This window comes from Schistocerca serialis, chromosome 1, assembly GCF_023864345.2.
Source record: "Schistocerca serialis cubense isolate TAMUIC-IGC-003099 chromosome 1, iqSchSeri2.2, whole genome shotgun sequence".
Taxonomy (NCBI): Eukaryota; Metazoa; Arthropoda; class Insecta; order Orthoptera; family Acrididae; genus Schistocerca; species Schistocerca serialis.
Window position 1 is genome coordinate 865,704,806 of NC_064638.1, and position 24,243 is coordinate 865,729,048.

A 24,243-nucleotide genomic window follows, 5' to 3' on the forward strand; every position below is an offset into this window, starting at 1 on the left:
AATAGTCCCCATTAGGATCTCCAGGCGGGGACTACTCAGGACGACGTCGTTATCAGGAGAAAGAAAACTGGCGTTCTACGGATCAGAGTGTGGAATGTCAGATCCGTTAATCAGGCAGGCAGGTTAGAAAATTGAAAAAGGGAAATGGATAGGTTAAAGCTAGACATAGTGGGAATTACTGAAGTTTGGCGGCAGGAGGAACAAGACTTCTGGTCAGGTGAATACAGGGCTACAAATGCAAAATCAAATAGGGGTAATGTGGGAGTAAGTTTAATAATGAATAAAAAATATAAGAGCACGGGTAAGCTACTACAAACAGCATAAGGAACACATTATTGTAGCAAAGGTAGACACGAAGCCCACACCCACCACAGTAGCACAAGTTTATATGCCAACTGGCTCCGCAGATGAGGAAGAGATTGATGAAATGTATGATGAGATAAAAGAAATTATTCAGATAGTGAAGGGAGATGAAAATTTAATAGTCATGGGTGACTGGAATTCGATAGTAGGAAAAGGAAGAGAAGGAAAAAGTAGTAGGTGAATATGGAATGGGGGTAAGGAATGAAAGAGGGAGCCGCCTGGTAGAAATTTGCACAAGCCATAACTTAATCATAGCTAACACTTGGTTAAAGAATCATGAAAGACGGTTGTATACGTGGAAGAGGCCTGGAGGCACTGGAAGGTTTCAGATAGATTATATAATGGTAAGACAGAGATTTAGGAAGTAGGTTTTAAATTGTAAGACATTTCCAGGGGCAAATGTGACCTCTGACCACAATCTATGAACTGTAGATTAAAATTGAAGAAACTGCAAAAAGGTGGGAATTTAAGGAGATGGGACCTGGATAAACTGACTAAACCAGAGGTTGTAGAGAGTTTCAGAGAGGGAATTAGGGGACGACTGACAAGAAAGGGCGAAAGAAATACAGTAGGAGAAGAATGGGTAGCTTTCAGAGATGAAATAGTGAAGGCAGCAGAGGATCAAGTAGGTAAAAAGATGAGGGCTAGTAGAAATACTTGGGTAACAGAAGAAATATTGAATTTAATTGATGAAAGGAGAAAATATAAAAGTGCAGTAAATGAAGCAGGCAAAAACATCTCAAAAATGATATCGACAGGAGGTCCAAAATGGCTAAGCAGGGATGAATGGAGAACAAATGTAAGGATGTAGAGGCATATATCACTAGGAGTAACATAGATACTGCCTACAAGAAAATTAGAGAGACCGTTGGTGAAAAGAGAACTACTTGCATGAATATCAGGAACTCAGATGGAAACCCAGTTCTAAGCAAAGAAGGGAAAGCAGAAAGGTGGAAGGAGTATATAGATGGTCTACACAAGAGAGTAGACAACATTCCATTGGGGCTACTGATAGTCTTGGGAGAGCCAGCCCTGACAAAACTCTACCATCTGGTGAGCAAGATGTATGAGACAGGCGAAATACCCTCAGACTTCAAGAAGAATATAATTCCAATCCCAAAGAAAGCAGGTGTTGATAGATGTGAAAATTACTGAACTATTAGTTTAATAAGTCAGCAGCAAAATACTAACACACATTCTTTACAGGCAAATGGAAAAACTGGTAGAAGCTGACCTCAGGGAAGATCAATTGGGATTCTGTAGAAATGTTGGAACATGCGAGGCGATACTGACCCTACAACTTATCTTAGAAGATAGGGTAAGGAAAGGCAAACCTACGTTTCTAGCATTTGTAGACTTAGAGAAAGCTTTTGACAATGTTGACTGGAATATTCCCTTTCAATTTCTGAAGGTGGCAGGGGTAAAACACACGGAGCAAAAGGCTATTTACAATTCGTACAGAAGCCAGATGGCAGTTATGAGAGTTGGGGGGCATGAAAGGGAAGCAGTGGTTGGGAAGGGAGTGAGAAAGGGTTGTAGCCTACCCCCGATGTTATTCAATCTGTATACTGAGCAAGCAGTAGAGGGAAAAAAAGAAAAATTTGGAGTAGGATTGTAGTTTAATTAAATCTGGCGGTTCTGAAGGAATTAGATTAGGAAATGAGACACTTAAAGTAGTAGTTGAGTTTTGCTGTTTGGGGAGCAAAATAACTGATGATGGTCAAAGTAGAGAGGATATAAAATGCAGACTGGCAATGGCAAGGGAAGCATTTCTACAAAAGAGAAATTTTTTAATGAGTATAGAGTTGAGTGTCAGGAAGTTGTTTCTGAAAGTATTTGTATGGAGTGTAGCCATCTATGGTAGTGAAACATGGACGATAAACAGAAGAGACTAGAAGCTTTCAGAATGTGGTGCTACAGAAGAATGCTGAAGATTAGATGGGTAGATCACGTAACTAATGAGAAGGTACTGAATAGAATTGAGGAGAAGAGGAGTTTGTGTCACAACTTGACTAGAAGAAGGAATTGTATGCTAGGACATGTTCTGAGGCATCAAGGAGCAACAATTTAGTATTGGAGAGCAGCATGGAAGGTAAAAATCGTAGTGGGAGACCAAGAGATGAATACACTAAGCAGATTCAGAAGGATGTTGGTTGCAGTAGGTACTGGGAGATGAAGCAGCTTGCACAGGATAGAGTAGCATGGAGAGCTGCATCAAACCAGTTTCTGGACTGAAGACCACAATAACAACGATGATTTGAGCATCAGTGCTTTCTATTAGCACTTGGAGCTCTGGTACTTTCCCAACGTAGCTATGACAACTTACAACTGTTATACCAGTGGTCCGGTATCTACGTTCTTCCTGTGTTCGACCTGGACCCTTTATGACTGAAGCCCTTCTCTCTAGGAGCAAATCAAAGAAACAGGCCCCACAGCACCAACTCTCAACAGCAAGGTGCATAACGACCACCAGAGTATGCGCTGAAGTGTCAGCAAATGGATTCCTACTCAATGTTGGTAACATGCATATTTTGGACCTCAAGCCAGGAAGTGCACTTCCCCTTGTAGGTGCAATCAGGTAAATGAGACTGGCCGCTCTGAGAAGAAGTGCCTATCTGGCAACATTCACAGAATGAAGATTCAAGACTCATCACAAGTTTCTGATGCTTCTGCCAATATTCACTGACACTCAATGGTTGTTGACATCTCAACGAAGGAATCAACCCTCATGCTCAGTATCTGCAACAAAAACACGTGCAAATATCAAACCAACACAATGTTCCAGGCATGTCCAGCACATAGCATGGGTTATATGTCACAGACACTTGCATATCACGCACATAACTCGTCACCACTGGTGCAGATGTAAGTGTACTGCCAGTGGATCAAAACACACACTTGACTTACACCTGCTAACAGCCCCAAAATTCCAACTTTTGGCGTGAAAGCTCTTGTCGTGGGACTTAAATGTTACCTGATGTAACAGTACTCATCCTAGACACTGTTCTTTTTGCATTACTATAGTATTGACTTATATCCTCGCACCAGGCACATATCTGTATTGATTCTAAAACAATTAAGATTCCTGACAAAATTTACAACACTTGTGCCTTCCATTACACTTTATTATGAAGCGTGATGCAATCCAGTGATTTTCACGGCACTGCTGAACCAGGTACCAAGATGATTGATATGGAGTCCAGTGACTGTGGTCCTCACACTTCCAACTACACACCAGATTTTGAAACTTTAGTATGTGCATACTATAACATGAAAGAAAAGTTATCAGACCGAATGGAGGAAAAGACAGGCATTATGGCAGAAAATAATGTGTCACTTTGCAAATTGTGTGCAGCAAACATGGAACTAGAGGCTGCTGAAGACGAACTACGGAGCTTACAAGAAGGGATTACTCCATCTCACTTTGAATCTGCCACCTGAGTGACTCGAGCCACACCTGGTAATGAACATTCTTCGCACATTGCTGCTGCTGTGCATAATACACATCACATTTGGACTAAGCCATATCCTCCTGTCACCTTCAAAGCTTGCAGACTTTTGCCTGATAAATATACAATCTGACAAGAAATAGATCAGCAGATTATTGAATTCAGTAGTGAACTGCCATTCTTGCAGTTCTTGGGCACTATCTTTGCACCTCGTAGAAGAGAAAGACAGCTGCTGGAGACCATGTGGAGATACCATGTTTTAAACATATGTGCCACACCAGACTGTTACCCACTGCCAAACATACAATCATGTGTAAAACTTGAATGGAAAGTGACTTTTGCATGATGTTACTGCCAAGTAACGTAGCTCAATGAAACTTGAACCATACAGAGAAAGAACTGCTACAGAGTAGTACAGAAGGTATCTGAAAGAAATACACAGTGAGACAAACAGAAATGACACTTTTATGCAATAAGTACACTGAAGTCACCACGACTTACGATGGGTCCCTGGATGTCACAAAACACGAGATGTGAGTCTTAATAGGGTGTATGACCACCATGGATGGTAGTGCTTACTCTAAATGTACTCCATGCTGCCACAATGTTGGGAAGGAGTTCTTGTTGTAGGGTGTTTTATCCCTCTATCAGTCTGGTTGACAACTGCTGGATGGTTGTTGATGCATGTGGACAAGTTGCAGTATGTCTTTACAACACGTCCCACACATGCTTGATGGGATTCAAGTTGGAGTAATGAGCAGGCCAGTCCATTCCTCAAGTATCCTCTCATTCCAAGAGCTCCTCCAGCTGTTCTGTTCAATGCAGACATGCATTGTCAGCTTTAAAAATGAAGTTGGGGCCAAATGCACTCCTGAAAAAATGCACATGGTGGACAGAATAAAGTGTCACATTAACCTCGACCATTAAGTGTATTGTGTTCAGAGAGTTGACGGTCAGTGCACCCATGCAACCTTAAGCCTCCCTACACCATAACACCTGGACCACCAGAACGACCATGTTCAACAGTGGTTTTGGGTGCATTGTGTGTTCCCACGTCTCACCATATGAGGGCATGTCAAGAATTGCTACTCAAACTAAACCTTTTCTCATCGAAATAGTGTGTGTGACTCCACTCATTGTTGGTCCAACCGCTACACACTGGGCACCACTGCAAACAGTGCAGCCGATGTGTGGGTGTCAACGCAACACACACCGGCACCATGATCTTGAGAACAGGTGCTTTTTGACAATGTTGTCTGGAGCCGAACAATTTTGAATCCATCCATCCATCCATAAATGGAACAGAAGATACTGGGTACTGGGCAAAGAGACCACCCCCATGCAGTCACTGTGCCACTGTGGACTGTGAGATTGAATCCCTCGCAGCCCTGGTAAATGTGATTGGAATTTCACCTGCTGTTTGATGTGGGTTACTTCTTGCCTGTTGTACAATATAACAGACATCTGCTGCTATAGTTGACCATGGCTGACCACCACCTCTCCTTCAGGCAGCAGTGCCTTTGGTTTGGTATGCTCCCCATGCATGTGAAACAATGCTGTGAACAATACCACTCATCACACTTTATCCCTCTTCCAGTTTTTTGATGATTCTTTCCAGTGTAAAGTCCTCGAGATGTAATGTGTGGGCCATGTTGTAATGGAGAACACCACCACAGTACCCCCTATCTGCTTGCTGAGTGACATGCATTGTCGTTTCCCACTCCTTCAAGTACCTCGTTTTGTTCGGCCAGCCCCCATTTGGTGCTATAATCATGCTGGCTGACCTCACACTGTGTGACATCCAGTTTTCTGTGCATGACTGGGAGGCCTCTGGCAACAAGCTTCCACACTGTTTCTCTTTTCCACCAAGTTGTTAATATGTTACATTACTTTTCTATCTTGTCCTTATGCTTTCCAGAGCAGTGTAGTGTGTTAGTGGGAGCGATGATGTTAAGGATAACTTACTTCAAAAAAGCGTACCACCAGATTTCAGCCCAACCCACAAACATTCAAAAAACCACTGCCATAACTCGCTTTGGACTGTACGAATACTTGTGTATGCCATTTGACCTCAAGAATACCACTGTTGTATGACAGCAGTGCTTCGTAGAAGAGGTATTCTGTGGACTTCTCTTCTGGTTTGCTTATTTAGATGATGTTTTGTGTTTGCAAAGATGATAGTAGAACAGAAAAACCATTTACAGTTTGTTTTTGACATTCTCAAAGTATCAGTTGGTGATCAGTCAGGACAAATGTTTACTCTGACAATAGAAAGTACAATTCATAGGGCATTTAGTCTCCTCTTCTAGCATCACATCCCTACAGGATGTCAGCTCAGTACAACTGATGCTGCAGCCTGAGGTTTTCCAGCAGCTGTACCATTTTCAGGAAATGGTTTATTTTTATAGACACCATTTACCCCTTGCAGCAGGCATCCAGGTGTCTCTCGCTGCAGCACTAGCAGAACTCGGTGCCAGTGGGTGCTGCTATGACTTTTCTTGGACCACAGAGGTACTACAAGCTTTTGATGAGATAAAGACCAACTTTAGTAATGCTGCCAGTTGGTACACCCTGTGTATTCAGCACTTCTCCCTATCATAGTGGATGCCAGCCAGTTAGCTGCCAGTTGCTTCACCAACAGAATTTTCTCAAAAGGTGATGTGCTCACAGATGAAGTGAGTGCATATGAGAGGGAACTGTTAGCCATTTGTGAGGCTTGTTTACAGACCAAACATTTGCATTTACAATGCCTAGTGAATCCTTTTCTTCATGACAATTCTGGCTACTGGAATTTATCAGTCAATTAATGACAGGCATTTGCCACATTAAGGGTGCCAGATTATTTTAGAATTGATGCAATATCTAGCAACATCAACTACAAATTTCTGGCAGAGGTGAAAGTGACAGAGGATATCCAATTGCTAGAACTTACAAGCAGCCAAGGTACAAGGCCAGAACTAAAATGCCATCCTTTTGAGGCCCTGAAGACTTTTTTTTGTGGTATGACGTCTCCAGAATCCAGCTTCGTTCATTTGTGCCTACTGTTTTTCAGAAGCATGTTTTTGAATTGATACACAGCCTACTACATTCAGGAGCAAACTGCAGAGTTCATATGGTCATTGGCACATATGTGTGGCCGTACATTAAACACAGCTGTCACACGTGAGTCCACACATGCGTAGTGTGCCAGCAGGCTAAAGTAGGCCGTCATATGGTTAAGTCAGTAGGTACATTCAGTGAACCCCCACAGCGATTTGCGCGTGTCCGTATTGGGTTGGTGGGATCTCTACCTCCAGCAAAGGATTTAAAGTACCTATTTACAGCCCTTGGCCACTACACATGCTTGGCAGAGGCGTTGTCTGTTGTTGATATCTCAGCTGAGACAGTGTCGTGAATCTTTCTAACTACCTGACTTTCCCACTTCAGATGCCCCACCAATGTTACTACTGTTCAAAGAACATAATTTGCATAAATTTTGTTTCATGAACTCGCTGACCTCTGTGGTTTCAAGCACCACCACACAACCTGCTAACATTCCAGCCAATATTGGAATGGTTGAATGATGGCATCAAACTCTTAAAATCTTCTTTAATATTCGTGGTACTTCGTGGATACCAACTCTACATCTAGTGCTTCTGGGATTATGTGTAGCCATTAAACAAGACTACTGCTGCAGAATTTGTTTAGAGCAAAACCTTGTGACTTTCATTTGAATTTTCCACACAACAGTGAGAGCATCCTCTATGAGAACTGTCATTTCTCCATTAACGAGTAAAGCTTTGTATCTCTAAATTGTGCCTGTTTTGGCATTTTGTCATATGGACACGAATATTTTTACTCATAAAGACCTAAGCACTTGTTCCGGTGTGATGTATGGTAGATACTTTCAGGGCACCTTTTGCAACCCCATACACGCCCATATCCAATCATGGTGCACTAGAAAAAACATACTGAAAATCCTACCCAGTGGTTAGTCCACTAATGTATCTCAAGAGCAATATAAGCCTGCGTTCCTGTTACCAGAGGGTGGTGATATGATTTCACAGCAACAGTTGCCGATCCATACCAGGTCTTGTTTGTGATATCTTTGGCTCTGTTCATCTTTGTCAGTTCTCTTTGTGCTTTCCATGAAGTCAGTAGCTGTTCAGTGGTTCTCGTTTTGTATTTTCTTTCAGAAGTGCAAAATAAATTGCTTTTATTCATGTGTTTCTGTTTTCTATTGTTTTCATTGTAGCTAGAATTCCCAAAAATTCACGAGAAGCAAGATGAAGGACTCAAATAAAAATGCATAATAGAAAGCATGCCACTAAGACTGATTGTCAAATCAGTTAACAATTCAGGCTGTCCAATTTGCGAAAATTACATGTACTGCTGCAAGTACATTACATCTTCCATAAAAATTTCTCAATTAAAAATTGCTATGATCTGGCTGAAATAGTGAGGTCCATTATCATCCCACAATGAGCCATATTCACTTCCTCATTTCCTTGGAGTGTTCTGCCTGTTATGTGGATATTTCTATGTATAATAAATATATATATGTTTCAGATACGAGAGTAAAAGAAAACTAGTTTTTATACAAACAGCTCTGTAGATGAACCTTGTGAAATAATTTTAAAAAATCTTCTCAATCACAAAACAGTACCACAGGGCACAATAGTTGAACTTATAATTTTAACTACTTTTCTTTCAACAATAAAAGTTTTATTCAGAAAGAACTAGCTGTGAGTTCTCTGCTTGCTGGTACTATTGCCAATATACTGCCTTGAAAACAAAGTTTCTTTTGTAAACATCTGCAAGAGGCACAAAAATAATTCATTATAAAAGATATGTAAGTGATATTCTGCTACATTATCAAGGATTTAAGAATAACAGCTATCTGTTAGGTCTTAAGATAAATGAACTTCATCCTAATATTATCTTTAGTGTTGAACATCTGCAAAATATGCCAACTAATTAATTAAATCTCTCTCTTACTAATGTCCATCAGTTGTTTTTTCTCATCTATCATATGTCCTTACTGTAGATGTCATCATTTTCCAGAATTCATGCCATCCATCTCAGCATAAAAAGCCATCTTTCACGCAATTATCAGCATACTCAAATTACATCTAAATACTAATGAAACCAACAAATAACTAAATATTTTGCACCACATTGCATCCAGAAGTAGCATTTAGTACTCCATAGTTGATGAAAGAAGCAATTATAAATACAGTCTTGGCAGAATACAGCCAACAAATATAGTGATACTGCAGAATGTTTAAAATTTGTCTTTTTTTCACTTTTAAGGTAATGTTTTGTATAAGCTCAGTGTATATTTCCACAGGCTTAATTTTAGAATTGCTTTAAAGACTGTCAGCAGACTAGGACAGTTAATTATACATAATATTAAAACTAACAACAAAAATTTTGCTGCTGCAGGCACATATAAAATCCAGCATAGTAACTGTGAAGCTCTTTAAATTGGCCAAGCATGCAGAAACTTAAATAAGAGATACAAAGAATGGACATAAACAAGGAGAAAAAAATGGAGAAGATAAATCCATCTTTGCTGCCCACTTAATCACAGAATGTCACAATGTTATTAAGATTAAAAATAATTTTACGATTTTGTATAAAATGAGAAGTGTACTCATATGGGCATTCTGGAAGAAATAGAAATTTACAACCGTGTGCACTGTAATAAGAATAAAATTCGTGTTGTTGTTGTTGTGGTCTTCAGTCCTGAGACTGGTTTGATGCAGCCCTCCACGCTACCCTATCCTGTGCAAGCCTTTTCATCTCCCAGTACCTACTGCAACCCACATCCTTCTGAATCTGCTTAGTGTATTCATCTCTTGGTCTCCCTCTACGATTTTTACCCTCCACGCTGCCCTCCAATACTAAATTGGTGATCCCTTGATGCCTCAGAACATGTCCTACCAACCGATCCCTTCTTCTGGTCAAGTTGTGCCACAAACTTCTCTTCTCCCCAATCCTATTCAATACTTCCTCATTAGTTATGTGATCTACCCATCTAAACTTCAGCATTCTTCTGTAGCAGCACATTTCGAAAGCTTCTATTCTCTTCTTGTCCAAACTATTTATCGTCCATGTTTCACTTCCATACATGGCTACACTCCATACGAATACTTTCATAATGAACAGAAAAACTTTAGAAGTCATTGTTTCTCTTGATGCTTTTAAGAGTCTGTTACATTGTAAATAATTCTATCATTGTTACTTATAGTTATACAATGTTTGTATCTGACTTACTGTAAAAAGAAAGGCCTGTCTGAGTACGTCAGGCTTTATTTCATGTAAACATCTTGTTTATGTACACAGACAAATTTGCCGATTCCACGTGTTTACCATTGCTTTCTTTTCAGCCTTGACAGTTTTTGGTTTAGGTTCTCTGGTATCTTCATGTTACTACTTTTTATGGTGTTTTCTTATGCCCCTCAGCATAACTTGCATCTGCTACATATTTGTACTTTTTTATTTCTAAAACAATCTACTTACAACGTTATTATATTCTTCCTCCTTCCCAACTTCACTGCCTTATACAGGCCCTGTCTGTAACCTCCTGCTCCTTTGTTTAGACGTTGCCTCTTCTGGTGTTTCATCAGTCTGCACGTGTCTACCTCTATGATTCTAGGCTTGTTCCTATGTTATTTCTGTTACCTTCGTAAAATTTGAACAAGTTGTTGTTTTGAAGAGAGTTTTAGTGTTTTATGTAATTCAGGACTTTCTTTTATCTATATTCATCTAATTGCCCGCAAGAGTTGTGTGGTTTTTGTTTTACCATTTTCTAGTAAACAGTAAGAATTTTTTTGCATCCTAGAGAACACATTGCCCTTCACAACAGGTACAGCTGACTGTCTTTTGTTGTACAGGGCTACCTACTTCGACCACAGCTTAGACTACTGCCAGACAGCCCATTCATTCACTGTAATAAATTAATGCACTCATTTAAGTCTCTTTAAAGTGGTAAAACTATTCATACTTGCATTTTGGTCGGTGTTCCACTAAAGTGGCACCCACCATGCAAAAAAGTTTACTTGTTGTTAGCTCTTCATTTATAATGTATTCCTTAGTCTTTTGTTATATCTGTGGAGTCTACATTATTGGTCAGTTGTCCAATTTGTTAATGTTGTCTTTCTCAGTGTTTAATTTGTGGTTATAGTTTCAAGATGTCCTCGAAGTGAATCATATTCGAGATAAGTGCTTACACATTTTAATTGAGGCACCCATTTTTAGCTGTTAAATATAGAAATGAAAGATGATCATTGATAAGCTCACCACCTTTGGATGAATTTTTGTTGACAGTAAACCATACATGAATAAAAAATCCAGTATGCTGTGGAATCCACCAGTGTGAACAAAACATATGAACACTGTTACTTTAAGAAGCTATATAAACAAAACTTTTCCACTGATCAAGTGTATCAATGATCACCCCTGTACTAAGCTGAGAACCTTTCACTGTGCTTTCATAGATTGGGACATTCTAGATGAGTGATATTACATCTCAAATCAATAAATTTCAGTATTCACACTTCTTCTCTTTCTTCCCTAATAATGGTAATACTGTACAGGTGCTGAAAGAAATACAATGGAAAACTCAAGGTGTGTGCCATCTTGTGAATAATGTAAAGTAACTGTTTTTAAAGTTTACAGCATCATATTAAGAACATCATCGTGAGTGTTCGCTTGGAGCCCACTGCTGGTGACCAGTCAGTGACATCCAAATTCTTTAAAATTACCTTGACACATTTCAGTACAAAAGTTTTTAGGTGCTGTGTTACTTGTAAGTACTGATGTTAATATTTTGATACAGAACTTTTACTTTCAGTTGGAGGCAGATACCAAACACCAAACTATGTGGTGGTTGTAGCGGCCATTATTTGTATTGGTGCGTTGCTATTGCCAACTCAGGGTGATGAAGACTCAAGGTTTCCCGAATATCTTCATCTTACTTCTAATCTGAAGCTAATATTTGCATATGTTTTAGGTGAGTGGTATGATTTTTTTTCTTTCTGTACAGTGACCACTAAATTCCTATCTGTGATTTTATTTTGTACACTCTATATCCTATTAGCATAACATCATTTAATACTTTAACCCAATGACAATATTTCTCTATAGGTTCTTCAGTTACTCTTCATATTCTGATAGAGCTACTTCATACTTATGCTTGTTACCCTGATGTTATAAGCTGCCCTACTAGTTCATTTATTAAATTAGTGAAATACACTGGAAAACAGGTTTTGAAGAAAAGTAAAATTCTGTACAAAACTATTTTTTGCCTCTGAGTTCCTTCATTCAAAAACTAGACTTTCAGTTTGGCAGCAAAGGAGTATAAAGCCTTTGTTATAAATTGATCTATACATATGAAATGTTTGTATGTTGATTTATGATGCATTTCTTCCCATCTAAGCTTAACGTGCACTGATATTGCATGCATTATATGGCTCGTGACAATTTGTAAATATTGCCTGCAGTTGTTGTACTGTGCTGGCCTTACCCTATGTCTTTGCTGATGTTGCACATGTTACTGTTGTGTACCAGTCAGTGCTAAAAAATTATTTGAGGTTACACCCCTTGCTGTCATGTTGTAGTTGTTGATTGTTCTCAGGGCTGCCATTACAGTATTTAGCATCTAGCAGAAAACTTATACTTGGCGTAGCTACCCAGAATGACAGATACTTGTTGATTATAATTCTATTATTTGTGCTACAGAAGGCTGGATTAATCCAATTGGATTCAGTTTCATTTTAAAAAATGTAGCAATACCTTGATTTTGTCTTTACCTACATCCCTTCTCCATTAACCTGTAATTCTCTCCCACTCTCCAGCTTAAGGGAAAGAAAGAAATGAAGAAGAAAAAAAGAAGAGTAAATTCTAGCACTGACAAAGGTGGTTTTTAATTTGGCTGACATACCAGGAGTTAATTACTTGTAAGTACGAAAAACATGCATCCAAAGAAAACAGTTCGTGTAGGGCATTGCTCAAAGGATGGGTGGACACACACACACACACACACACACACACACACACACACACACACACACACACACACAAACCACATGCTTGTAAACTGTTATTATACACTACTGGCAGCATGCTGATAAAGACCCTGTAATATATGGTAATCCTTAAATTTCATACAGAGATGAATACTGAAATATGTCCCAATCACAAAATAGTGGTGCAGGGATGTCACCACAGAAGTAGCCAGCCATAATAACATTGTAGGAAACCTGTTCAAAATGCAAGTGAATGCTGATTTAAGAGCACACAATGGAGAACGTATTTACCCAGATAACATGCCTTCTGTAGCAGCATCATTGGTATTGTAGTCTGCATTGCAGCTCCCTCCATAGCAGAGAAATTTCATTAGCTGCGCTTCTGGATTGCTATTGATATCGTCGGTCCCAGCAGTATGCATAATAATATGCATACTGAATGGCTAGGGATTAATAAAGTGGAACCTCACATAGCAAGCAGAATTCATCCCAGAATCTTACTCATAGTATAAAACACTTATCAAGTAAAACAATTTATCCCATATAAATTAATGTAAAATATGGCAATGCATTCCATGCAGAAAAAGTTCTAAAAGTTTTATTTTATTCATGCCATTTATTCAGAGAAAATTATACATACAGTAACAATCCTGTTGGAAGAACATCCGCAACCAAGCATTATACCAGAGGTTGAAAATACCACTTCAGTTGTAAATTTCTTTTATTATCACAACCGGTTTCGGGCTCTCATGAGCCCATCCTCAGGTGTCTCAACTGTGCTGTGGCCCCCGAGTGCCGCGGTGGACATGTCCACGTCCACCGCGGCGCTCAGGGGCCATAGCACAGTTGAGACATCTGAGGATGGGCTCATGAGAGCCCGAAACCGGTTGTGATAATAAAAGAAATTTACAACTGAAGTGGTATTTTCAACCACTGGTATACATACAGTATCATGTACTTTATTAATCACAATAAATAACTAATTCTTTCTTACTAGCAAGCTATCTATAGCCATTTGTTTCTGCCAGTGCTTGAACACTTGACGAAAATGTGACACAACATTATCGTCAAATAAATTTGTTGTGTGTGTAGCCACTGCTTTATTGGTGTGATGTTTTTCATTGTACAATGCACCAGAGTTCCATGCTTTTAGCATTTCTCTTATCGAGCCAGAAGATTGCTGCTTTGCTGTTACCACCGCCACCACAGTCTCTTCCTCCTCCTCCTCCTCCTCCTCCTCTGAACTCCTCTCCACAAATTCCTTCTGTGAAACACACTGAAACTCCATAAGCTCGTTGGTGGTCATTTCTTGGCCGTGATCTTCCATTGTTATCCACTTCTAGTTGTATGATCTTGGCCAAAGACACAATCTTATTGACTACAGGCTCCACAGGTATTGACTCAAATGCTGCAGAGTCACATTCAACATTGCACTCTGGCCAAAGCTTCTTCCAAGCAGAAGCCTTTTCAATCCTCATGATGCAGGCAACGATGTTGAAGTGATATTTCCAAAATCTCTTGAGAGTGAGATTGGTAGCTTCAATCAGGTCAGAGCAATAATCAAAGAGTGCTTTAGTGTAGAGCTTCTTAAAGTTACAAATGATCTGCTTGTCCATAGGCCGAAGTAACAGAGTGGTGTTGGAAGGCAGATATTGGATCTTGTTGAATTGAAATTCTTCGAGGAAGGGTCTTGTAGGCCGGAGAATGGGCAGGAGCGTCGTCCATAACAAGCAAGGCATAGAGTGGCAGATTCATCTCGAGCAAATGTTTTTTCACTGAAGGACCAAACACTTCATTGAGTCAATCACAAAAAAGATCACGTGTCACACAAGCCTTGTTGGTTGATCTCCACATCACATTTAACCTGCTCTTCTGGACTTTACACTTCTTGAAGGCTTGTGGAGTTTCTGAATGGTAAACAAGCAGTGGTTTAATTTTCAAATCATACTTGCATTGGCACAGAATAGCAGTGTGAGATGGTCTTTCATTGGCTTGTGACCGGGCAGTGCATTCTCCTCTGCTGTTATAAAAGCACACTTTGCCATCTTTTTCCAGGATAGATCTGCCTCATCATGATTAAAAACCTGTTGTGCCAGATAACCCTCATAATGTATGAGTATCTTGAAATTGCTGATGAAGTTCTTTGCTGCTTTTGTGCCAGAGTTGGCTGCTTCACCATGCCTCGCAACACTGTGGATGCTGGTTCTTCTCTTAAATTTCTCGAACCATCCATGTCTTCCCTTAAACACTTCTTCGGCTGTTGATGATTCTGGCGTTATCTTAACGAGGTCGGCGAAAATCATTCTCGCCTTCTCACAAATTATGTTCTTGTTAATGTCGCCTTTCAATTGCTGTTTATTTATCTATATACGGAGCAATCTTTTCACATCATCCAGAATACAAAACCGGTGTTCAGGCACTCTTGTCCCTTTGAAGCATCGATCTCCTTAATCTTGTTCTTGTTCTCGAGGATAGTGCAAATAGTCGATGTAGACCAATTGTATGTGCATGCTAAATCAGCAACCCGTAGCATCTTCGTGTTTTCAGCGATTGCACACAAAAAAATATTGTGTGAACACAAGTTTAGAAAAGTGCGTGATCACCAGCTGCATTAAGATGGCAGCAGGAAGAGCACTAAACCCAGATGCCAGCCCATACTAAAAACATTGTTCATATGCTGCTGCCGACAGTGAAAAGTGTTCATATTGTCAAACATTTTCTCTCTGTGTGCGAACAGCTAGTGACGTCAATTTTTTTTTTTTGCAAATTGCACGTTAGGGGAGGGCTTGTTAAGCATGGTTCCACTGTATGTTATATTTTCTGGGCATGGCACTTTATTATTGTGTGGCCAGTCACTGTATGCCGTGTTGACTCTGCCAGCCACTTGTGTAGTGACATTAAAGGTAAATGATTGTGTTAGCAGTAATTATATGGCACGCCATTTGTGCATTTTATGAACATTGGTGGCCATGTGAACAACATACAGACATATACATCACTTGAAGTTTTCTGTCGGTAATGAGTAGTTGGTGATCAGTGAGTCAAAGTTAGAGAGTGAAACAGAAAGGAAGTAATAGGGTACAGACTGGAACAAAAAAGAAATGAAAACAACGGGGATGGGGGACAAATTAAGGAACAGGCTAATGAAATCAGTAAGTAAGAGAAGAAGGAACCAGAGAGTAACAGTGCAGAATGCCAACGAAGAGAGGTAAATGGCAAGTGACAAAAATTACCTGCACAGTCAGACAGTTCTGGAACAGTCACAAATTCTTAATTATCAAATAAAAATGAAAGTGCTGTTAGAGCAGAGGTAGTGTCAACAATTGCAGATTTGTTTTAGATGTGATAATCATTCCATGACAAAAATCTGTTGCATACTGAATTTGAATATTCCATCCAGTAGTTATAGCCTAACCCCATTCACCAACCTGACATTCTTCATTATTCTGTTATCCAATCCTTAGTATCATTTTGTTAAAACAATAATATTATTCAAAGAAGCAACCATAGATCACATTTCTGGAATAATTTGTCGAGAATAAATTTAATTTTTGTAGGACAGTTCTTCACTTATCTACGTTATAGTTGTTCAGATGTGTGTCACATAAAAATAGTCTTCATAAGGATAATGAAAGTAATTCAAACATTGTGTTTGCTCTTTTGTCTACTACTATTTTAAGCCTAAGTGATTATACTTCCTGTTACAAGTAATGTTACTGACCCCCAGTGGTGTTGGGAGCTAGAAAAGACCCACAGCCCATCCTTGCCTGTTGTAAAAGGTGACTAATAGGAATCTTTTTATTTGGTCACATTTTTACCTTGGTATTTTGACTATACTTTGGACTTCTGAAGGTTTTCGCTCTTTTTGCTTTTTTTATGCTTTTTCTCCTCAACTTTTTTGCCTTTTAAATTCTGGTCCCCATTTTGGGTTTGACCTCCACTTTCCAAATTTTACAGAAGTTCGGGCCGTTTGGGAAAGGATGCCTTACAGAGGTGTATTAACTCTCCACTGTGTACTGTTATCTTTCGCTCTTGCCAGTCAAGTGGATCTGTCTCTGTACTTGAAATCCAGGGCGGTAGTCAGTCCGTCGTTGTGGGGTTGTCACATACTCTCTTGGTTGTAGCCTTCTGACGACGAAGGGGTCGCACTGCCGATGCTGAGCTGTAACCTTCCTGTGTCAGCCAAGGAGTAGATGCCTATCAACATTGGGATACAGAGACTCCAAGCAGCGGCTACTGTCCCAGGTGGCCTTTGCCTTGGCGGGGTCATGCCCACTGAGTGGCATCGTGTCAGATGATCCGCTATGAAACATGTCAAACTTAACAGTGGCTCTGCCAACACAGCCATCTCAACAGTCAGGAACAGTAATTTTAGTGCAGTGGTTTACAATCCTATGGCATTTACATCTCTGACCATGCCTCAAGGCAAGAGACAGGTAAGGAGAAATGGAAGTGGACAGTTTGCCGAGTTCTTGGTTTGTTCCTGAACTGATGGCGGATCTATCTCTACAATGAACCCACTGTTTTCTGTTGAAAGTATTAAAGATCAGTTTGGGGAGGTTGCAGGAATAGAAAAAATTAGAATTGTATCTTTACTAATCAAAACATTGCACGCCAACCAATCGCCGGCTCTTATGGCCTGTGGAAAGATAGCAGATATACCAGTTTCCTTTTATCCTCATAACAAGCTCACTAGAGTCTATCAGGACCTAACAGTACAAACTGATCAAGAGCTGCATACTAATCAGGCATGACACAGCATGGAGTCCATTTTGCTTGGAACATCCAGAAGGGACTCAAAAGATGATTGAGTGGACACTGGAACTTTTATCCTGCCCTTTGATAGCAACGTTTTGCTCAAGATGATTAACATCATGGTTTATAGGTGTGATGTCAGACCTTATTTTCCTCCGAAGATGTGTTTTAGGTGGCGGAGGTTTGGACACATGTCATCCTACAGTTCTAATGGGGCTATCTGCCAGGCATATGGACGGGTATCACGAAGTCAGTCCTTGTGCCTTGTGACCAACATCCCCCCCCCCCCGCAGGGTGTCAACTGTCTGGAACTGCACCCTCCTTGTTCACCGCAATGTTCAGTGTTTAAGAGGGTGAAGAAAATTCAATAATATAAAACACCTGACCACCTGTCGTATCAAGCTGCAAATAAAAAGTTTGTAAGACCTTGTCCAGCTGATACGGTTTCAAATTTTGCAACTGTTGTGTCACACTCCATACCTCACATGATGACAAGGTCTCACACACCACCTTGTGGCCTTGGTTGTATTCTAAGGCTTGCCCCACTGTTGGGGTAAGGAATATCAGCTCTCATGCTATCAGTGCAACCAGAGATGCCTAGTCATCCTCTGGCATCATCAGGGATGAGGTCACCTGTCAAGGTGCTCCCTCTTAAGACAAGAATCAGCACAACAGGCTGCTGGCCAAAGGAAAGAACGGTCCTCTTCCCTCCTAGATGATAGAATGAGGAAATCTTCACAGAAATCAGTCCCACAAGGTTAAGAAGGATAAGCAGAAAGATAAACTACTTTCTGTGGCTAGGGATGTTCCGCTCCCCACCCCTGCAAAGATCGAGCCTTTGCCCCTTGGCAATGTATCACACAGTCAACTCCAATACTCCTTCATTGGAACTGTTAAGCTACTATTGCCATCTGACCAAGCTCCATCATTAACTGGCTACTTATTCCATAATTGGCATAGCACTTCAAGAAACATGGTTTATGGCAACTCATCTCTTTGCCCTGAAAAACTACAAACCCTACTGTACCAATCACATTAATGTTTAGAGGGTATCTGGTGGGTTTTGTACCCTCATACACTCTGATATTTTCAGTGAGCAGGTGCCCCTTACCACTGAACCAACACCATGGCCATTAGTGTCTATTGGTCAGTTTGCATGGCAATCTGTAAGATTTATCTATTCCCAGACAGACTTTTCCATTATCGTGAGCTGTTAAGAGTTATGGAATAGCTGCCTCCCCCCTTCCTCTTAGTGGGGGACTTTTATGCCCATAATCCTCTGTGGGGCAGTGACACTATGTCTCACAGAGGCCGCTTACTAGAACAACACTATTCAGAACTGGACACCTACCTACTCAACATTGGAGCTGCAACACATTTCATTATGGCCCACAGAACATACTCAACTATTAACCTCACAGTTTGCAACCCCAATATCTTTTCTCTCTCTCTTCACTCACAGATATATGGAACTGCTCCATATTGGTCACTTCTTCAGACTGCCGCCAGTGCCGTGGTGGTCTGAAGACAAAGGCACAGCTATCAGGGAATGCCGCAGGGCACTTAAATGGCACAAGCACCATCCCTCTATGGATAATTTAATAGCATTCAAGAGACTCCGATCGAAAGTGCTGTTTTTAATAAAGGAAAGGAAGCAGGAGTGTTGGGAGTAACTACCCCCTCCCCCCTTGTCATCTGTGCAACACTGCACCCTTCGTCCCCGGTATGAACTAAACTTTACCACATTTGCAGCCATCCATCACCCCTGACAGTTCCTGGTATCCTTATCAGTGGGAACGTCTGGACTTATCCCGTAGGACTCTTAACGTTTTGACGACTTAGTGTGAGTGTGGGTCTGAGTTACACTGATTTATTTCCCCAAACCACATTCCACTTCTTTACGAGATGACTTACTTGGGGGTTTGCAGCCACTCTTCTTTATTGGATAGCCGGCTGCTGGAAACTCTCTTGACTTCTTCTCCATCGAATAACAATAGGCACAGGAACTTTCAAGCCTCTTTCTACTAGTGAAATAAGTAGCCATACAAACTTTACATTTCATCAATCAAAGGTGTATTTGACTTTCAAGTACAATAAAAATTCTCAATTTCAACATAATATGTAACTTCAGTAAGTCTCTCATACAGTCATATGTTAGAAACAAATTGATTTACATTCGAAAGAAAGTCTGCTTAGACACCATGACTTTCAGAAAAGGAGACTGAAAAAACATCTTGCCTCTAACAAGGCTGAGTCAAGAGTCTATATAAGTATTTTTTCAACTGTCCTTGTTTCACATAACAATAGCCAGTGACACAATAAGCACAAAGCTGCACATAGATTCCATGGTTCTTCCACACACACTCACTAACGCATCTATGGATTCCCCGACAGGTACTTGTCAGTGCCGTTCAACCGCCGCGTGTACTTTCTTCCTGCGACTGGTTTTAAACCTGCACACACAAACATGTGACGCGCAGTAGGTAGGATTTTACCATCCCACTCTCATATCTAGAATATCGTGTGTTCGAGGCGGTAGAAGGCTGAGTGGGTCTAGAATTCACACAGAAATTCTCGAATCACTACAGTATTTGCTGAATGTTATGCAGCACACTCGTTGAAGTGTCCACTCGCAGTAATTACCATCCTCATTCCTGACTCTGAAACAAGTCACTGATTGCTGCCCACTATCCTTCCAGGCATGTTGTTCTGTCATACAGTGTCCCTTTTAGCGAATTGGAGATTCATAGCTCCCTGGCAGTGTGTCAAGATATGGCCCCTGGACCCGACAAAATCCACAACCAAATGCTGAAAAATCTTCCTGCTGACAGCATGAAACATATCCTTGGGCTTTTTCATTGTATTTGGTGGGAAGGAGAATTTCCTTCTCAATCCCAGGAAGGTATTATTATTCCCGTTCTGAAATTGGGAAAGGACCCACAGATTTAAGCTAACTACCGGCCAATCTCTCTGACAAATGGGCTGTGTAAGCTATTCAAACAAATGGTCAGCTGTCATCTTTGTTAGTGCCTGCAAGCTGGAGGTGTACCCTTACCTCCTTTCTGCATAATTGTTGTGGTGTAGAATTAATGTAATTATTTCGTATATGTCAGTGCAGATTGCTATGTGTGGTTTGAAATAAGCGCACAGACATCGGTCGCAACCTACAGCACTAATAATGTAATGTAGCAGTTTAACTCTGAATATTGTTTTTCGAACGGCACATATATTTTGAGAGCGAGTAAGTGTGTCTTAAATAAACATAGCGCAACATAATCTCAATACGCAGGCAAAAAGTTATGTATTATTAATGCTCTCTTTCAACAAATGACAACATAACGCAACCTGCAACTAACCCAGTGATAATATAGAGCATGAAATGATTTCTTTTCCCAGCAAATTAATCTAAGGTTACACAGAAAGAAAGAATGGTACAGACACCTGTGTAGTATTGAAATAATTGCAAAGAATTTCTTTAACTTTATCTCTTTAAGACTTGAGTTAACTTTTAATCCTCTGAACTAACTGAAAGTATTTTAAACCAGAGATGAAGCCTCACCTAAGCCTTACAGTGTTAAATCTCTGAATAAGTTGCGCAATCAAAAATATTAACTAACTTTAATACTCTAAACTGACTGTAAAAAGTCCAATCCAACCAAAATTAATGTGTAACCCCTCCTGGAATAATTTATGCTTTGCACTGAGCTCGATTAACCGATAATCATCATCATCATTCATGATAACTATCAAGACTAAATTACATTTCAAATAAGTTTAATTTATGTGCCTTTTTATCACTCTGGTACTGTGTTTTTGCACATTTAATACACAGAAACAATTCACTATTTTGAAACTTCCTGGCAGATTAAAACTGTGTGCTAGACCGAGACTCGAACTCAGGACCTCTGCCTTTTGTGAGCAAGTGCTACCATCTGAGCTACCCAAGCACAACTAACGCCCTGTCCTCACAGCTTTACTTCTGCCAGTACCTCGTCTCCTACCTTCCAAACTTCACAGAAGCTCTCCTGTGAACCTTACAGAACTAGCACTCCTGGAAGGTAGGAGATGAGGCACTGGCAGAAGTAAAGCTTTGAGGATGGGGCGTGAGTCGTGCTTGGGTAGCTCAGATGGTAGAGCACTTGCCCGCGAAAGATAATGGCCCGAGTTCGAGTCTCAGTCTGGCACACAGTTTTAATCTGCCAGGAAGTTTCATATCAGTGCACTCTCTGCTGCAGAGTGAAAATCTCATTCACTATTTTGATAGAAACAGGATACTCGGTTTTCTGCACACTTAGGAGGGGATCCTAAGTCGGTTCATGATTGGGATAATATTAGGGTTCAAACACAGGTTTACAGCACTTGAATTATTATCGAAAACACTCTCACAAATTATCTGGTTCATGCTGTAATGCATATGTGTGTACGCCTGAAGTTGGTGGAGCAGTGGAGAAGTAGTGGTGGCAAGCAACGTGGCGGCTAACTGTAGTCACGGCTCTTGATGCTAAATGCTCTTTACAATTTCTTCTTGGCAACAGATTTTTATCATGTTATAGCCATTCCGTATTGCTGAGAGTACTATGCAACAGTCAGATCCACATCCGAGGCTATTTTCCAAACAAAACGACTTCCAAATGCCTCCTTTGGCACCCTCGATGTTTACCGTGCAATGGCTAGCCACTGACTGCGTACCGTTTCCACCAAAGAGCCACCGAGATCTATTGCCAAACCCACATTTTACACTGCGCCAAGCCAGTTCTGTTTTGGAGGGGGTTTCCTACAGCTTTTACATTTCACAAGTTCCCTAAACACGAACCAGCTTCCAATATACAAATTTTTCTTTATGAACATACATATTTTATACAGGCTCTTGTGTACATATATTAAATTTGATGTTCCATGCTTTCATGGAACGTATTGAAATATTGTATTCTTTATCTCTGAGAGTAATAGAAAATATTTACAATATTTGTCACAAAATATTATCAGACTCAACAAAATGACTCATAATATTATGGGCATTATTTTCTCAGTTTACGGTATATTCATATCAGTTGAATAAATCATGTCATACATTAGGTAGGCTCCCAGGTGATGCCACAGAGGGCATATATCATTATTCCAAAGTAGTTTTCAGGCTTTCCAGTTCACCACAGATCATCTGGTTCACCTAGAAACTGCATTGTGCAAGGCTTTTATGCATCACCAACATCTGATTGCTGTATTCTTTGACCTACAGAAGACGCACAGTACCACCTGGTGACATCACATACTATCTACTGCACGAGTCGGTTTCCCAGTGGAGTTTACCCATGTTTATACAGAATTTCCTAATCTCAGCAACCAATATATACAGGAAACTGGAGTCCCTCAGGGATCGGTTCTGAGCATAAAGATTTTCACTATCACCATCAATGTTATTGTAAAAGCAGTGGGCCCCACAGTCCTTGTGTCGTATATGGATGATCCTGTACTATGCCTCTGCATCACTGCACAGTGCTGAGTGCCAACTTCAGGGGCCTGTCTGCAGAGTACATCTGGGCCTTGAATCATGGCTATCAGATTTCTCCTGCAAAATCAAAAGTTATGCATTTTTGCTGAGTCCGTGCATGCTCCCAGAAATTAATCTTTGTGACAAGTTGCTTGAAGTCGTTGAAACTTTTCAATTCTTAGGTATTTTATTTGACAACGAGCTAATTTGGCAGCCGTATGTCCGCTGGTTCAAGGCAACTTGCATTAAGAAGCTAAATGCTCTGTTTTCTTAGTAACTCCTCATGGTGTGCAGACTGGGTACAATGCACTGATTTTTATCCCACTTGAACTATGGGTGTGTTCCGTGAGTCAGGAGCACCGTTCATGCTGAGCTTGCTGGACACTATTCACCACACTGGCATGGCATGGAGAGATATGACTTTTAATCAACTTGCGGAAGCCGGTTTTCCACCACTGTGGGTTAGACAACGGCAGCTTCTGGCTACTTACACACTCAAAATGGCTACTCACTCACATCACTTAACTATGTTCCATAACCAACAATCCAGACTGTTTGAGCATCACCCGAAGTTGGGTAGACCAGCTGGGATCGGACACAATACTTTACTGAAGGGCCTCCAACTGCCTCTTTTAGTATGTGATCTTAGGGCTTGCTCTCAATATCCTCTGTGGTCTCTACCCTGTTCTGTAATACGGATGGACCGCTTTTGTGACCCCAAAAAGGTTGCTGATTCTACCCTTCTCTGACACCTGTTTTGTTCGATCCTCCACGATTATTGTAATTCGGTATGCATTTACGCGGATGGATCAACAGTCGACGACAGGGTTGGTTACACTTTTGCGTATGCAAGGGGACTTGAGAAGCACTCTCTGCCGAGTGCATGCTATGTGTACACTCCAGAGTTGGTTGCCATATCTCAGGCTTTTTGGTACACAGATCCCTGGCCACAATGAACTTTCTGATCTTTTCCTTGAGTTGCTTAAAATTCATATCTCGGTGTTATCCAAAAAATCTTTTGGTCACCAGCTTCCAGGACCTGGTTGACCTCTTACAGCTCTGGGAAGTCAGTGACATTCATCTGGACACCGAACCACATAGGCATTCCAGAAAATGAACTCGCTGACCATCTAGGCAAAGACCCAACTACTGGAGATCGTCGTGACGTCAGAATACT

At 40.6% G+C, this 24,243-nt stretch overlaps 1 protein-coding gene across 4 annotated transcripts in view; it reads left to right on the forward strand.

Annotated features, from left to right (window-relative positions):
• LOC126485569 (motile sperm domain-containing protein 1-like) overlaps positions 1 to 24,243 on the forward strand; it is a 52,882-nt gene that overhangs the window by 23,368 nt on the left and 5,271 nt on the right. For all 4 annotated transcript variants that reach the window (XM_050108884.1, XM_050108888.1, XM_050108886.1 and 1 more), the window contains one exon: positions 11,650 to 11,808. In XM_050108884.1, coding sequence (XP_049964841.1) covers positions 11,650 to 11,808 — 159 coding nt within the window. The remainder of the gene's footprint in view (positions 1 to 11,649; positions 11,809 to 24,243) is intronic.